At 45.4% G+C, this 16,897-nt stretch overlaps 1 protein-coding gene across 1 annotated transcript; it reads right to left on the bottom strand.

Annotated features, from left to right (window-relative positions):
- Positions 1-654: 654 nt before the first annotated feature.
- Positions 655-15,776, bottom strand: LOC310849896 (digestive cysteine proteinase 2-like). Its single transcript, XM_083750838.1, has 11 exons — positions 15,681-15,776; positions 13,894-13,965; positions 12,239-12,331; positions 10,123-10,295; positions 8,350-8,590; positions 7,398-7,599; positions 7,075-7,268; positions 6,044-6,135; positions 4,540-4,701; positions 2,868-3,057; positions 655-1,446 (listed from the first exon to the last, which is right to left on the bottom strand). The coding sequence occupies exons 1-11, from the start codon at positions 15,721-15,723 to the stop codon at positions 1,259-1,261; spliced, it is 1,650 nt and encodes a 549-aa protein (XP_083606964.1). The 5' UTR covers positions 15,724-15,776; the 3' UTR covers positions 655-1,258.
- Positions 15,777-16,897: the final 1,121 nt, after the last annotated feature.

Raw genomic sequence — 16,897 nt, forward strand, 5'->3', positions numbered from 1 at the left:
TCAGTCAGTGTTCCTGGGTCTGCCTATCACAATGGAAAAACTAAGTGTAAGTTGGCAAGTTTGCACCACTTGAGGACCCTCCAAGGAAACCCTTATAGCTTTAAAAACACTTACTTGTGAAATACTCTTATCAGCAAAATTCCCACAGGAAATGTCTGTTTTCTGCTTTCTCTCTGCCAAAGTCATGCTTTTTTGATAAACCAAACGGGTATTTCAGAATTTCCTCTAGGGAATTTCCCAAGAACTGCATCTGGAGGTGCTATATGGGCTGTCTCAAAAGGCTATTTTTCATTTCAAAATGCCATGTATAAATTAAGTTAGATAGATCTTAAGAAGAAACACATATACTTAAACAAGTTTTTGAAATGAAGTATCACAACCGTCAGGAAGGCAGCTGGGGTGTGTGGGAAAGAGATGAATTCTTGACCACTCTGGTTCTAGCCAATCAGTACTATGCAGAGCTGGCTTTTGTTATAGGCAGACAGGAGCAGCTTCTCCCAAGTGTAGTCCTGCAGAGAAATGTGTATGTTTGAACAACAATAGGAAACATCTGTGATGTTTCAATTTCACTAAACAAGTTGTGTATTTTTATATGCACTCTGTTAATATCTTAGGAGGCATCAGGAGAGTAAATAATTCCAGCCCAGCCATGAATGCTTGTCTGCTGCGCATAATTTATTCACATTCATATTTTAGTCAAATATACCCCCCCTCAATATCCTTGCCGCTCAGTGATTGGGGGGAAAGGAAGTATGTCAAAAGACAGTTACAGCAATATGGTTTGGTGTAGTATTGAACAGTGTGGGTTACACTAATCAGTAAACATGGAGACATATGTTTAAAAAAAATACAGGAACCAGACTGAAGTCTTAAATTATGGCTGCATACACATTTGAAGCACAATTCTTTCCACCTCCCTGCTCAAGAACCCTTGGAGTTGTAGTTTATTAAGACTGAAGGGAACTATAGCTCTGTGAGGGGAAATCACAGTTCCCAGGATTTGGTAGAGGTGGAATGTGCTTTAAATGCATTTTCAATGTATGGTATGCTGAACTGTGACCAGAGATGCTGAACTGTGTCGGTGAACAAATGTCTTCCAGTTCAGGACTTTGATCAGACTTGGAGGGATGTGTTGTGGCATGATCACCACCCAAACCCAGGTTCCCAATTTCTAGATTAGGTGGTTCAGAAGAGGTCACTTCAGATAAGGGCTGTTGTACGTTGCCTGGCGTGATCCTTCTTGCCAGTGCTTCCCCCCTTAGGCCAGGACTGGGTAGGTGGGAGCTGTTGCCACCCCACAGTTGTTGTCCTTCATCGACATGAGGATGTAGCCATCATTGCCCCAATATGTGGACCAAGAGTTCTTGATGAGCCAGTAGCTCTCCCCTTCGAGGTCCCCATATCCCACAGCTAGGACCGCGTGGTCTAACTCCATTCTCTTGTTTCCTAGAAGAAAAGAGGGACCAGGAATCAATTCACCACCTAGTGCCACAGCTCGCCAAGCTTTCTTTGTGTACGCTAAGACCAGGGGTAGAGGAGAAATCAGAGTAAGTATGCATTTAAAAGCAAATCTATCAAATTTGCGCTTTCTGAAACATTATGTGATTTGAAATGCAGATATCCTTCAAAATTTGCACTTATTGGAATTCTGAAATGCAGTTCTCCAACCAACCAGTGGTTGTTGTTTTTTAAAATGCATATATTAGGGAAGGTTGCTTGCAGAAATGTGTGCATTATTTAAAACTGTTTTTATTAGGATAAATGTGCACGAAAATGCCAACTGAGCCAGGGGAAAATGTTGAGTATAAATATATAATAAGAATAATATTAATAACAATGAATTTTCATAAGGATTAAAAGAATAAAATCTCATATTGCTGCAATTCATATTGGTCAACTAAATTTAAGATTGGAAAAAAAATGCAAAACTGAGAGAACCAAGATTGACAGATCCTTCCCTCCCTCTTCCAGGGCCTTTAGTGTGGTAAAATCTGCCCTCTGGAATGCACTTCTAGTGAGCATCAGGCAAGCAATTATCTACAGTATTGACATTTAAGCACCTGCTTAAAACTCATCTGTTCACCCAGACTTTCCCTGATGGGTGATCCAGCTATGTCAATGCACTAAGCTGATCTAATGATTGATTTGTGATGCATTTTGTACTTGTTTTTAAGGAGATCATTTTATTGTTGGTTTTATGCTGATAGACCTCCAGAGCTGACCTGAAGTCTCCATGTTTGCCTGCCCCACTCCAGGTGCTGGGGAGAGGGCTTGACTCTTTAGGTGGGCAAGAGTGCCTTTAAAAAAATATTTTTTTTATTAAGAAGACTATGCATGCAGCTTGTAAGCTTCAGCCTGGCAGAAGTCAGCTGCAAATGACTGCATGGACTCTCTAGGAGTCTGCCATCCGCAGCTCCCTCCACCCCTGTTCCAATTAACCTCCATCTCCAGGGCTTAGTGGTAAGAAGGAGTGCAGAGGAAGAATCACCAGGGCCCGCCCTGTGACATCACCAAGTCCCATCCCCATGACATCCCCAGGAGCCACTCCTGATCTCAGAATTGGGTTTGGAAGTCTCAGGGTCTGGGATGCTCCCAACTTGACAGCTCTAAGCACCATAGCAGATATGACCCTATGGCTCTGCAGATGTTGTTGGACCACAACCCTCTACATCCCAACCACTGACCATGCTGGCGGGAGCTGGAGTCCAATGACACCTGGAGGGCCACAGGCTCCCCATCTGTGCCTTAAATGGTGACTGGTGGTGCAAGATAATTTCCATTGTGACACCTGCCTATAAAGCTGACACATCCATAAAATTCCCATCCCACCATAGAGGCTTTGAACTAAGGAGTGACATTAGACTCACCGCAGTTTGGCTCATAGTAGATGCCACTGGAGTAGAAGGCAAAGGACTTGTGGGAGGCGTCAATGTTCACGGCCACAGGGCCATGCTTGTAAAGAGCAGCCTTCAGGGCAGTGGTGTTTTCAGAGGCCACACCGACATAGCCAGAGAGAGTTGCAATCAGCTCGGATTGGTTGTAGTGACAGTAGCCATTCTGGCAAAGGAAAAGCAGACACACACCCCAGTTTCACTGCAAGAAAGCTATTCCAGCCTCAGATACAAGCCTGCGACTCTGTGCACACTCCCTGTTTTTGGGCTGCAATTTGTGCAACGTACATATCGAGCTGTTTGTGCAGAACGCCACCACAAAAGGGCAGGAAAAGCCCTTATGAACACAAAAACATGCTTGGAAGTATATGGGGCGTTGGAATCTAAGAGCCAAACTTGGTGCACATCTGCATTCATCATTTATATCTTGCAGGGAGCTATTGTTCTCCTGCCCTGTTTTGTGGGCTTCCTACAAGAGCCTGGTTGGAAACTCTAGGAAAGAGGATGCTGGACTAGATATGCTTTTGGTCTGATTCCACAGGGTTCCTCTTGTATTCTTAACATGCAAGTAGCAGCTGATTGGTAGGGGAGGCGACTGGCCTGGATTGAAACAAATGCAGAGCAGGGAATTTAACCCTTTCCTCTCCTGCTGTGGTCCTGGTAAAAAATTGCCCTACCCTCTGAAGCTGCATTGTTGCATTGCATACTTCAATAAAGCCTTGGTAAGCTGTTTTGAGTAACTTAAAGAATGCTGATTCCTAGTAACTCCTTGCAGGATGTGAAACACAGAGCAGTCAAATACAACATTCCTAGAGTGGAAATAAAAGGGGATGTCTGGACCAGCCAGTCGGAACTTCCTGTTTCCTCCTGGGCTGGGACAGACTTCCTCTACATGTGAACAGAGGTGGGCGTTGCAGGTAACAAAACAGCACAGGGGAGGCAGCCACATCTCTCTCTGACTCCATTCGTCGAAGAAGCAACATCCTATCAGTCTGAGATGCTCTCTTGGCTTCCCTCTTCTAGCCAAGAGAGGACAAAGGAACTATCTCCTTATGGGATAGATTCCAGGTGTATATATTTTGTAACCTAAGTCTGCCTTCTGGGATCCATCTGTGAACAGACACACACTTTTATACAAGACTGTTGTGTCTAATCTTTTTATGAGGGAATAAAGGGGAATTTACCAAGAAACGTTATACAAGCCTGGAAGAGACATATCTGCTGCACAAGTTTAAAAAGGGGAACGTTACTCTGCTAAATTATAGAACTTGTTAACACAAGTTGGGAAGAATATAATTAAACAATATATCCTCTCCTGCCTCCCTGAACATTCCCATACTCCTGAGGGCAATTTTTCACCCTACGCACTGGCAAGCCTACCCAGCCGAGAACTACAACCAGCCCTGCCTCTCTGATGAGTATACCTGGATGATTCACATATTTGTCTTATTGTCCCCTCTTCAAATTAGGTGCTTTTGCCCTGCTGGAATTTGTCATCAAACTGATGCCTTCTGCTTGCCTAGATGGAGGATGCATAGAAACCTCTGACCTTTGCATGGCTATGTTAAGGTAAGGCACGTGGCTCCTGGAAGTTTGCCCAAGAGGAATGCCACCCTCTGGTTGCTCCAGGTGGACATTCTTTACTCACCTGACCCTGGTACGGCCCATAGGACTCTGTGCTGGCAATCCCGCCATGCTTCATAATCCACTCGTAGGCATGCCGTTCCTCACCCCCATCACAGGCATGGTTTCCAAAGCCCCAGGAACAATCGATTAAGACTTGCTGTGACAGTGGAGTGAGCACTCCAGTCTGTACGGAAAAGATGCGATATTTATTTAGTTAGGACTCATCCAGAATTCCCCTTGTCCCACCACTTTCCCCCGGGGAAACCAGATCTTTACCACTCACTGAAACAGAGCAGCAAGCATCCACCAGGTTTCCCCACAGATTGATGTTTGCCCCTAAAGAGCAGATATTCCCTGGGAAACCGGTGGGGCAAACAGAAAACTGCTTGGACCCTAGGCATGGGACCAGTGGAAGTTTGGGGGAGCCCTCCATTAAGGCATTTTTCTTTCACTCTACTTTTTTGCCAAAAGGGTTTCCAGAGCAGCTTACAAGTCAATAATATGACAGATCATGCCCTCGGGGCTGAAATCTAAAAGAGATGACATGCAAAGAAAAAGGGAATGGTGTGGAAGGGAGGAAAACCAAACACGCGTAGGTGCCAGCTTTTAAAGTTACAATGGCCAACTGTGGAATGCCCAAGGCAGCGGGTCTCTCGGCTGAGGAATAGCCCTTCTTCTGGTCTCCCACTCTGTTCTGCAGCCTGATGGCATGAAAAGCCAGGGACCAAAAAGTCTAAGGTCTCATTCTGCACTATACATGTAAAGCGGTATCATACAACTTTAAGCAGTCACAACTTCCCCCAAAGAATCCTGGGAACTTTGGCTTGTTAAGGGAGTTGTTAGGAGGCACCTACTGCCCTCACGGAGCTACAGTTCCCAGAGTAGTTTAAAAATCAACCACTCTTCCAAGAGAGCTCTGGGAATTGCCGCTCTGTGAGAGGAATGGGAATGTTCTAACAACCCTCAGCACCCGTAAACTATACTTCCCAGGATGAAGAGGTATGGTCCCAGAACAGGTTCACAATTTCAGTGACATCTATACTAAGTGGAGATTCGGAGGGTGGCAACACAAGAAGGAGCCTTCTCTGCAGTGGCTCCCCGTCTGTGGAATGCTCTCCCCAGGGAAGTTTGCCTGGCACCTTCATTATACACCTTTAGGCACCTGGCAAAAAACGTTCCTTTTTAACCAGGCCTTTGGTTGATCTGATTTACATCCTATGCTGTTTTAAAATGTGCGGGGGGGGGGGGAGGCTATTGGGTTGTTGTTTTTATTTTATTATGTATTTTGTGGTTTTATATCTTGATTTTCTTCTGTAAATTCAATCAATCAATCAATCAATCAATCAGATAATAATGTGTTTAACTCTCGTTTATCCCTCACAGGGCTCCAATTCCTAGAACCCTTAGCCAACTAGAGTTCTAGGATTCTTTGGGGGAAGCAAGGCCATGTTCTTTAAGTAGGCGCTGTGCAGGGCTCTGAGGAATCAAGGAAGCCTCAAGACACAGTCAAGCGCCCAGGTTCTCACCTTGAGAAAGAGGGCGCCTTCCAGTGTTCCTGTCGTAGCAAAACTCCAACAGGAACCACACACGGCCTGGTCTTTGACTGGGGTCACAGCACCTTCATTGGTAGGCAGAGAGAAATGGGGACAAAAATTACAGAGAAACAGATCTCAACCACACTGTCACATTAAATGTTGTTGTTTTTTTAAAGCCCAAGTCACTGCTGCATGAAGTTGGCATGGTGCAAATCCACACACAGGAGCACAGGATTGGCTCCACGGGCATATTTCCACCATGCCAAACTTCCCACCACCTTGCCCCTCACTTGCTACTATTTAATATAGGGGGAAGGGGGAGAGAAAAAAGTAGGGTTAATTGAAATATATTTCAGTTTTATGCTGTTTTGAAGTCAAGTTTGTTTAGGTTAGTTAAATTATTATTTACTTTCAAAAGCTTTATATATATATTGTAGAGTCCTATCTTCCCCTCCCTTTTCTTTTTCACTTTAGTGAAATCCTTTTGAAATATACACTTGCGTTCTATTTAATCTTGTATACATTTTGGCTTGTATACAATGCAGCACTCATTAGTGCTTCGTGTCCCCCCCCCCCGATCGGCTCTAAAGGATTGGGGGACCCCCAAATGACAGATTTAGGGAGGCAGTGTGGGAATAAATGGGACAAATAGAGAGGATAAAATTGCACTCAGGGCTTATCCATAATAACCTTTCCCCTGCTCTTTCCAGGCACATCCGCAATTTAAAGCTCCCTGTCTGAGTGCCCTTTATTTTCCTCCACAGCCTTCCCTGTGAAAACTCACCCTTTAAAGCTCAATCAGAGCAAACGTCAATCCACAGAAAACCTAAATTGATGTTTGCTCTGATTCAGCTTTAAAGAGTGGGTTTTCACAGGGAATGTTACTTACTTAGTGTTGCATTGGATAATTCTTTGCAATTAAATTTTGCAGATGCCCTATTTCAGTTTGGATTCCCCCCCCCGAACTGTTACTATAAGTATTCTTTCCAAATTTAAATTCAAAACGAGGGCTTTCTGATCACCATAAAGCCGCCAATCCAGACTCTCTGGCAGGGTGAGGTTGTCATAGCCTTGGGCAGGGAAGGGCCAGCCCTGGTTGGGTTCACCGGTCTTTAGCCTCCCCCTCATCACCGCCATCTCCTCTGGTGTATGATCGGCCAAGTGGTTCACAGCCAGTTTGTAGGAAAGGTTGGCCCTGTTCTTGGAGTGGACGTATCTGGAAAACAATAATAATAATGAAAAGCACATATATATGCCTGGCATATCTGATTTCCCTCTTTCCCATTTTCCAGCTGCAAATTATCAGTTTCCAACTGCACAATTTTTTCTTCCACATTTTGTGTACCTCATGTTGTGGATGAAGTTGTGCTTCCTGTGCTCCATCTCCTCCTCACTCTTGTAGGTCTTTCTGAATTTCCCCTTGTAGTGATGGAATAGGTGCTCGTGGTCTCGGCCTACTTCCCCGGCTCCCCCAACAAATTCTTGCATGGGATTGGCCAAGATCCTATGCTCCGGTCCTACACCTGGCCAATGTGTGCATTTTATACCTATGAGGCAGAAAGCAGAAGTGACTGCCATGACCAGAAGTCAAAATAAGCTACAGATTATTCCCCTTCAGTTCTTATTTGCTTGCTTTGGGCTGCAGTCCAGACTGGTATTTTATTGTGGCTGTAGTCTGCAAGATTTTCTTTACACAACAACAGCACAATACCAGCAGATTTATTCTGATTTAGTTTGCCCTGTGATGTTTCTTTAATGCTACCACATCACTGCTGTCTGGAAGTTGTTAACCGTACTTGGTACTTGGGGCTGAAACTAATATTGCTGTTTTTCCTGACAGAATCTCAGTGCCTTTAATAGAATCCAGAGCAGGCAGAGATTCAACAGGCATAGCTTCTCCATGGTTAGCTGGCAAGTTGAGATGACACCCGAGATGTGCATTTAAAGGACCCACCCTGTGATTGTAATTCGTTTTGACATATTTAATCGGAATTTTAAATTGTTGTATGCCACCCTGGAACCTGCTGATGAAGGGCAGGGAATAAATATAACAAATATATAGGCATTAGACAAAATGGTGCTCTCAGGATGTCATTGGACTCCAACTCCCATCCGGCCCAGCTAGCATGGCCAGTGGTCAGGGATGATAGGAGCTGGAGTCCCCAGTATCTGAAAGGCACAACATTGGTTATCCCTGCGCTAGACACTACCACAGCTGCAACATGCACCCTTGTAGTTGAGGAGAAGGAGAAACAGGAGGCTCTCTATGCAAGAGGACAGCTCTGCACTGAACATACCACCAGGGAGATCAAAGACGTCAGAGGGGAATCTGCGGGAAAAGCTGGTGTAGTCTATCTCATACTTGTCGTAGTGGGAGCCCAGGAGAGTGTTGAAGCCCCTCATCTCATAGTGCACTGGGACAGGCTCAGGGGAAGCATCTGCAACCCAGAACCTGTAGATGTTCTTCTTCTTGCCCCAATATGACGTACTCTCCAGGACTGCGCAGGGCTGTCCGTTGTAGTCTTCCTGCAGAACAGTCTGGAGTTTGGAGTGTGAGAGAGCAGGAAAGAGTAAGATTCTCAGTGAGAGGCTGGGAAGGGCAGGTTCGAAAATACCACTGATGTGCAGCAAACAAGAGCTTTTGAAACAGGCATGGAGAACCCTTGGCCCTCCAGATGTTGCTGAACTGTAACTTCCATCAGCAATGTCAGTCCAGGACGTTTTGGCACTTCAGGCAAAACAGAAATTGTGCCCCCTTGTCACCATCAACACTTCCTCTGCCCCAGCCTCCTCCTCCTCCCCCTCCACTACAGCCAGGCACAGACGCCATGGTAGTGGCAAAGGAGGTAGCAGGACACAGAGGAGGAGGAGGAGGAGGAGGAGGAGGAGGAGGAGGAGAAAGCAAATGGAAGCAGATGAGGCCAGATCTGCCACCTAACCTGACTACCTCACCTCACCTCACCTCATGGGTAGGCTGGTCCTGCTCACCGGCCCCAGCAAGCATGGTCAGTCACTGAGGACCATGGAAGTTGTAGTTCAGTAGCATTTCCTAGTTTTTCACCACATTTCTCTCTCCGCCCCCCCCCCCCTCACACACAGCACTCTTAACTAGAGCTTCCTGGGAAAAAGGATAAGATGTTAAACCACTTGGGGAATTGTAGAACTGTGAGGGGAATAGGAATCTCCCAACAACTCTCAGCACCCTAAACCAATGTTTCCAGGATTTTGGAGGGGGCTGTTCAAAGTTATATGATACTGTTTAAATGTATGGTGCAGAGGGGAGCCAGAAAGTGAGAAAGCAGAGGTGACCTGCCCACTTTTGCTATGGCCCAACCCTCCACCAGCATGCAGCTCCCAATAGATTGCCCCTGAAGAAATGAAGACTTAACAGGAAAAACAAATGCCCACCCCTACTCTAAGGGTGTAAGGAGCAAGTCTATATATGGGAAGCTGGCATAAAATACCTCAGCTTAAGTTAAGACAGAGTAAAGCACACCAGCAACCAGACTCTGTTCAGGAGCAAGGCTACTGCTGGCTAAAGCTCTTCATCTCTAAAAGAAATTAGGTTTCTTTGTTAGTTACAGTGCATAAAGCTTCCAACCCCAACTCTGAAATCCAGCTTTCGAAATCCTCAAAATGCACTTCACGGCATATTGGCTGCATTCGGGCACAACATCAAACCATGGTATAGTGTTACGGTATGTCTAAAACCATACCAGTTCTCAAAGTGTAGTTTATGAGGGGTTTCCAAATCAGGATATCAAACCTCAGGTTTGCAAGCCAAGCCAACTTTTGGGCTGACCGTTGTTTACCATTATGTCTGAATTCACAGTCCACTGGCAAACCATTTTGTTCTGCAAAGAGTTGTTGCACCGTGGAGACAGGGGTGAACAGACAAAACTGAGTGCATGGGACAGAAAAGCAGATCAGGAACTCTAAAGCATAGTTCACTTGCCGTGTGTCTGGAAACTCAAACCATGGCATGAGCTTATAACTATGGTTAACATAATGCACAGTTTGGTGTCATGTCTGAACTGAGATGATTGGAAGCAGGAGCTTAAGGGACTCACCTGGAATTCAGATAGGTTAGGAAAGACACTTTGAGGCCTAATGGGATTTTCCAATGTTCCATTGATCTGGAAGCACTCCTTAATGTTGGCCTCGGTTTCCGTGGTTTCTGGAGTTACCTTGAAGCTGGCCCCAAAAGGTTTTACAAAGCTAAACTGGTAAGTGATCACCTGGCCTGGCGAAGCAAGGAAAGAAGCATTCATTACACCAATATCTGCCTCAGAAACTACATCTAATTCTTATTTCATTAGATCAGGGGTCAGCAAACTTTTTCAGCAGGGGGCCGGTCCAATGTCCCTCAGACCTTGGGGGGGGGGCGGACTATATTTTGAAAAAAAATATGAACGAATTCCTATGTCCCACAAATAACCCAGAGATGCATTTTAAATAAAAGGATACATTCTACTCATGTAAAAACACGCCGATTCCCAGACCGTCCGTGGGCCGGATTTAGAAGGAGATTGGGCTGGATCTTGCCCCCGGGCCTTAGTTTGCCTACCCATGCATTAGATCAAAGAACTGTGGCCCTCCAGATGTTGTTGGACTACAACTTCCACCACCCCTGTCCATTGACCACTCTGGCTGGGGCTAATGGGAGCTCAAGTCCAACAGCAAATTGAAGCCCACAGGCTCCCCAACCCCATTAGAATTTCCAGCCCACCATGTTGGGAAACAGTATTCCTTTACAACAAATGCTGCATAAATCTGAGGTCTGCTCTTCAATCTCAGCTGGGTGGATTATTTATTTCAGAGATGACAGGAATCAGGTCTGGGGGAAAGCCTGCAGCTTTATTCTTGATCCAGAAATAAAAAGGATGCAGTGGGCCACTCTTATTCCAGAGAAGGAACCAATGACAACTGTTATAGATAAACATTTTGACGCACACACAAAACCACAGTCTTTAAAACTGGTCTACAGATGCAGCAGAGCGAGGTAGCAAAATGGATTATGCCATTCCAGGCTGCGGGTGTGTGTGTGTGGGGGGGGGGAATCTTCCCATATCCATTCCACAAAATAAAACCCCATACAAGTTGAAAACTTGCACACAGGGTGTGGGCTGGGCCTTTTCCTCCCAAATGTCCCAAGCCTTTGTTTTTATTATACTTGCAGGGATTTGATTATCTTTTTATGTGGGGCAAATGTACCATACACCAGCCCTGGGCTCCTGTGGGAGAAAAAGTAGGGTATAATTGCCATATAAATAAATATGACAAACAAACATCTGAGGTGATATTACCCTGCTGCCTGCCCTGTGCCCCATATGCTGGATAACTTGTAGCCACCATTTTAAACTTCCCAGAATGCTCCAGGGCATTGTGAGAAATTTAAACGAGGGGCCCAAGCTACTCTGCACTGGCTGTGGTCTGTTTGCCACCTGCCACCAACCCAAGTAACCTCTCGTACAAATGTATGAAAGTGCATGTTGCTCTTGGCCCACCTGAAAACTGGATCCAACCCTGACCTCCAGCGACATAGAACAGGTCTCATTGACCACCTCTTTGGCTTCGAAGGAAGGGATAGCCTCTTCACAGCACTATCTTCCCCTTGGGACAGTCTCTGGAGTGGCTTAAGGAGCACATTCCAGGTCTCTGCTATTATTATTCCTATCTTGTGTTTATATAACTCAGGGGTGGAGAACCAGCAGCCCTCCAGTTGTCGTTGGGACTCTATTGGTATCTTTGAGAGAAGGAATGCACTTTGACTATTTTTTAAAGGTATAATGTGTACATAGACTTAAGTGCTTCTTTGGATACAAGCCATCATTTTCATCGCATTAAAGCAGGCAATGGGAAATACTACCGCCCGAGACGCTGGAGAGCTGCTGCCAGTCAGAGTAAGCAGGCCTATTGTGGGGGTCCTGTGGTCCTCCAGATGTTATTGGACTCCAACCCTCATCAGCCCCAGCTTGGATGGGAAGGATGATCAGAGTTGTGGTCCAGTGACATCTGGAGGGCTCATCCGCCATCCCTGGAGTAAACACTATGAGGCTTAACAGAGAAATAATGTGACCTGGTGTAAGGCATCTAAAACTGTTCCCAATCCAGATGGTTATGTTCATGGGAGAAATGAAACAGATGTTTTCACTGGGCTTCCAGTGAATACCAGACGTCTCTTACCGTGATAATACTGGATACGGCTTTTCCCTTCCGTCTCATTGAACCAGGCTTCGAAGGGCTCTTCTATTTCAGCATAAGGCAGTTTCAGGATCCCTGAATGAAGCCAAATGGCAACAGCTGCTTAGCCAGAGTAAAGAAGGGATGATGATGATGTGTGGTCAGAGGGTGGAGAGGGAGCAGACTGGGAGGAGGAGGAGGAGGTGGTCTGAAGCTGAAGAGGTAACAGTGTTTAGTGAGCAGGAAGAGTCTGTGGCAGAGAGCAGTTCAGAATTGGAGGCTGGAGAGGAGTGGGGGCAGGCTGCTGAAGAAGCCAGGGAATCTCCCCCTCTTGCTATGACCAGCTCCCCTCCTCCCTGGTCTCCCAGAACATGGAAAGGAATGAAGAGGGCAGAGCAAAGAGAGACAAGATGAAGAAGCCTCAAATTGCTGGGGAAGGACCCTGGGGAAGAGCCTTAAGGAGCAGCGGGAAGGCAGGGACCTTTATTCCTTGCAACTGCCTCATTGGGGGCAAGACCTACTGGGAAGAGTTGCTGTGATCACTAGGCCTGCCCTTTGAATAAAGAGTTAACTTCACAGACACTGGGTGTTTCATTGCTAACCTGCCCTTGACTCCGGCTCCTGACACCAAGGGTAGGGAACCAGTGACTCTCCAGAGATGGTTGGATATTACATGAGCAATAGTCAGGGGTGATGGGAGTTGTAGCGTAGTAACATCTGGAGGGCCAGAGGTTCCCCAGCCCTGCAATAAAAATGGAAGGAAACTCCTTCTGCACACAGAGCCACCTCCATAATGAGGCATCTCTGAGATATGGGCACTGTACTTATCACAAATAATCTAGCTCCAAGCGTGCTGCATTTACATAAGATTGAGAAAAATGAGTGCAATACAAAGAGATAAACATTATTCCAGTGGACATCTGTCAGTTGGCAAATCATACCTAGAAAGAACAGAAGGCTGATAAAAAGTTAAAGTAATGATTTAACGCACAAAGGCAGTGACTGATAGATGGCTGCTTATTTTTTCGAAAGGTAATTTCACAAATGCCCAAGAGAGCCTTTTTTGCTCCAACTTGCTTTGAGATTTATTTGTTTCTATGTTTGCACTAAGCCTGCAAATTCTCCAGGTGTGCCTCTATGCTGCCAGATGGTCCTATTCCGAGGACACCGCTCTCCACATTTGGGGCTGCAAGCTTCAATTAATTAATGAGATCCGTCAGCATAAGCTTTAATCAGAAACCAGCTCTGTGCTTCCTGTCGCCACAAACCATTTTTAATACAGAAATTAAGGAGCGGGTCATCTTCTGCCCTGCTTCTAGTGAGCATACCTCTTAAATGGGAAGATGCAGTTCTTTAAAACAGGGATGGGAAACCTGTGGCCCTCCAGATGTTGCTGGACTCCAGCTCCAGCCAGCATGGCCAAGGGTTAAGGGTGATGGGAGTTAAGAGTCCAACAATATCTGGAATGTTGTTGGCTTCCCATCTCTGCTTTAGAAATTGGGAGGGGAGAGGTGTAGAGAAGACCAATAAACTATCCCTTTCCATTATCACCTGAAGTGTTGCATACTGTGCCCCCCAACACAGGTCTCTCATCTCTGTCTAGTCTCTACAAGTGATTTCTCCCTGAAGCATCCAAGGGCAGTGAATATGTTCATTACCTGTTATATGATAGGCACCCCCAAACCTGGGAAGCACCTGCAGACGTTTGTGTGGAGGTGTGCAGTCAACCACTGAAATGCAAAACAAAGACGACAAAAGGATTAGGTCAGATTTGGTTAATGTAGAGAATGGCACTTGCCCACAAAGGAAATTGTGTTCAGTGCGTCATAAGAATATAAAAGGAGGCTGGCTGGATCAGACCAAAGCCCCAACCAGGAGCAGTATCCTGTTTTCAGTGTGGCCAACCAGCAGAGGCACCAGTTTCTCAGGAGGACTGAGGGACCCCAACTTGACATCCTGACATTGTGACTTGCGAGGAGTCAGAGTGCTGCCCTCTGAACATTGAGGGGATCCAGGCTCCTCAAAAAACAAAACACAAAACGTTGCTTCGGCCTCTAAGCCAACCAAATGCTTATGGGAAGCCCACAAGCAGCAAATGAGTGCAGGATCAGTATCAGACTCATGTTCCCCAGAAACTGGTATTCAGAGACATTTCACCTCAAACATTGGAGGTAGTCCACAGCCATCATGGCTAGCAGCCGCTAATAGCCTTAGGCTCCATGCACTTGTCTCACCACCTTTTAAAGCCATCCCATTTCTTGGCCATCACCGCACCTTAAGATAGCTAATTCCATAGTTCAATTTTGATTTGTGTTCCTTTTTGGCTGTCCTGAATCTCCCCCTATTAAATGAATTTGGATATGCCAAAGTTATTAAAAAATAAATTTAAGGAACTGCAGAAAGAGGGGAAGGAAGTCAAATTTTGAAATGTTACATTGATTGTAAAACCAATGAAATGTATAAATTTGAAAAATATAAATAAAATACTTAGAAGACAAAAAAAAAGAATAGCCCACCATTCAATTTCCTTGGATGACTCTGGAATTTAGTATAATGAGAGACAGATACCTCTCAATTTATTTGTTTATTATAACGGCTATATCCCACCTTTCCTCCAACAAATTCAAAGCGGTATATGTAGTTCAGCCCATTCCCATTTTATCCTCCCAGCAACACAGTGAGTTGAGCAGGGATCTGAATCTTGCTCTGAAGGGCCCTAGTCCAAAACTACTGCTACTACCTCTTGCTGTTTGCTTTTGCCACACCATGCATAATTTTATACGTCCATCACCAACTCTCCTCTCTCCACCCCAAACATTAAGCCCTTTCCTCCTTGGGAAGTTGCTCCATACCCACTCCAAGGTTTTTGCTAATAATCATGCAATGAATTCAATGTAAAAGAACACTTAACTTTAAAGAAACCACCTGGGTATAATTAACACAGGAGAGATCCTTTGTCTACAACAGTATTTTAAAACATACAAAAGTTAAAATACTAAAACCGATTAAAATAACCTTAACTTCCTAAGCATCTGGGCAGACTGTCTAAACAAGAATATTTTTAGCAGATGCTGAAAAAGAGTACGGAGAAGGTGCCTGCTTGATCTCAACAGGCAGGGAGTTCCAAAGTGCAACTGCTGCCTAATAAAATGTATTTATTAGGAAAAATTAGCACTAGAACACTGATAAATGTTCATGAGGATTTCAATAAACGAACACCCAACAAACATGGCAGAAATGTGGAATATTGAATATAAGATTTAAAAAATGAGAGAAAGAGAGCACTGAAATTGGCACATCTTTCCATCTCCTCCAACTAGATTCTTCAATGTTATTATTAATCTTATATCTGCTAGGTTCTTATGCAGAGTCCTCTAGCCCTAATATCCCCGAAGGGTAGAATAAAATAAAGTAGCTGCCTAGAAAACAAGACAGTCAAACTTACCAAGAAAAGCAGCCCATACTAGGAAGATCAGCAGCTTCCCCATTGCTGCTCAGCCACACATTCTCTTTCTCAGAGCCACTTTAACAAGGAGCTGCCTTATTAAGCAGCAGCCAATTAGCCAATAGTTGAAGCCTGGCCCTCCCAAAGGGTGAGGTGAGAAACCCTGGAGAATTTCTGAATGGCACTGCAGAAAGCACCACTTCCTATTGGCTATTTATACAGCTCCCAATAAGGAAATGGCAAATCAGGCTGCTAGGCTGTGGCTTGTTTGATGTGATGGTGGATGGTGGCCAAAGCAATTTATCTGGAGGCCGGAGCTAGGATGACATGCGGTAGGATATGAGTCCAAAGCCCTTGAACTTCTTTCAACAGCATGGAGAAGGAGAGGTGGTCTCCATAGCTCAGTCTGGTAGGCGGGCATCAGCAATCTATACCAGGCAGATGAATTTGGTATGGAAAGCATCACTCCATTTAGGCCCTGTGGCGCTGTGGGTTAAACCACAGAGCCTAGGACTTGTCAATCAGAAGGTCGGTGGTTCGAAACCCCTCGATGAGGTGAGCTCCTGTTGCTTGGTTCCTGCTCCTGCCAACCTAGCAGTTTGAAAGCACGTCAAAGTGCAAGTAGATAAATAGGTACCACTCCGGCAGGAAGGTAAATGGTGTTTCCGTGCACTGCTCTGGTTCGCCAGAAGCGGCTTAGTCATGCTGGCCACATGACCCGGAAGCTGTACACCGGCTCCCTCGGCCAATAAAGCGAGATGAGCTCCACAACTCCGGAGTCGGCCATGACTGGACCTAATGGTCAGGGGTCCCTTTACCTTTATCTATCTTAAGTTTTGGTCACAGGCCGTAATCAGAAATACTCTGACTCATAAGATTGCAACATTAAAACGGGCCCAAATGTGAAAGCTTTGGTATGGAGCCTCCATGTTAACTTGACATCAAGAGTAAAGAAGCTTTTTTGGTACAGGGGCGACTCAAAACTGGATCCCAAGATACATGTGCCTATTTTTTATTATTGTATGCCGTAGTCCGGCTCATTCATTGACTCTCCTGGGTAAGGCAGCTGCTTCCCAGAGTAGCTTGAGGGCTGTGATGTGCACTCGTAGGTCTGTCACACAAAGAGCATCACCAGTCAGGCCGCCTGGAAATAAATCTGAGCTGCGTCATGCAGAAGCCCCATTCATTTCAATGGTGGATTGTGACCCCCTATCGTA

This window comes from Podarcis gaigeae, assembly GCF_964106915.1.
Source record: "Podarcis gaigeae genome assembly, chromosome: 8".
Lineage (NCBI taxonomy): Eukaryota > Metazoa > Chordata > Lepidosauria > Squamata > Lacertidae > Podarcis > Podarcis gaigeae.

Excerpts from the sequence above, each read along its gene's own strand:
- LOC310849896 (XM_083750838.1), bottom strand. The coding sequence starts at position 15,723 with ATGGGGAAGCTGCTGATCTTCCTAGTATGGGCTGCTTTTCTTG. Across the intron at positions 10,296-12,238 it reads CCGTATCCAGTATTATCACG|GCCAGGTGATCACTTACCAG; the intron begins GTAAGAGACGTC and ends TTGCTTCGCCAG. Across the intron at positions 1,447-2,867 it reads CTACTATGAGCCAAACTGCG|GAAACAAGAGAATGGAGTTA; the intron begins GTGAGTCTAATG and ends CTTTTCTTCTAG.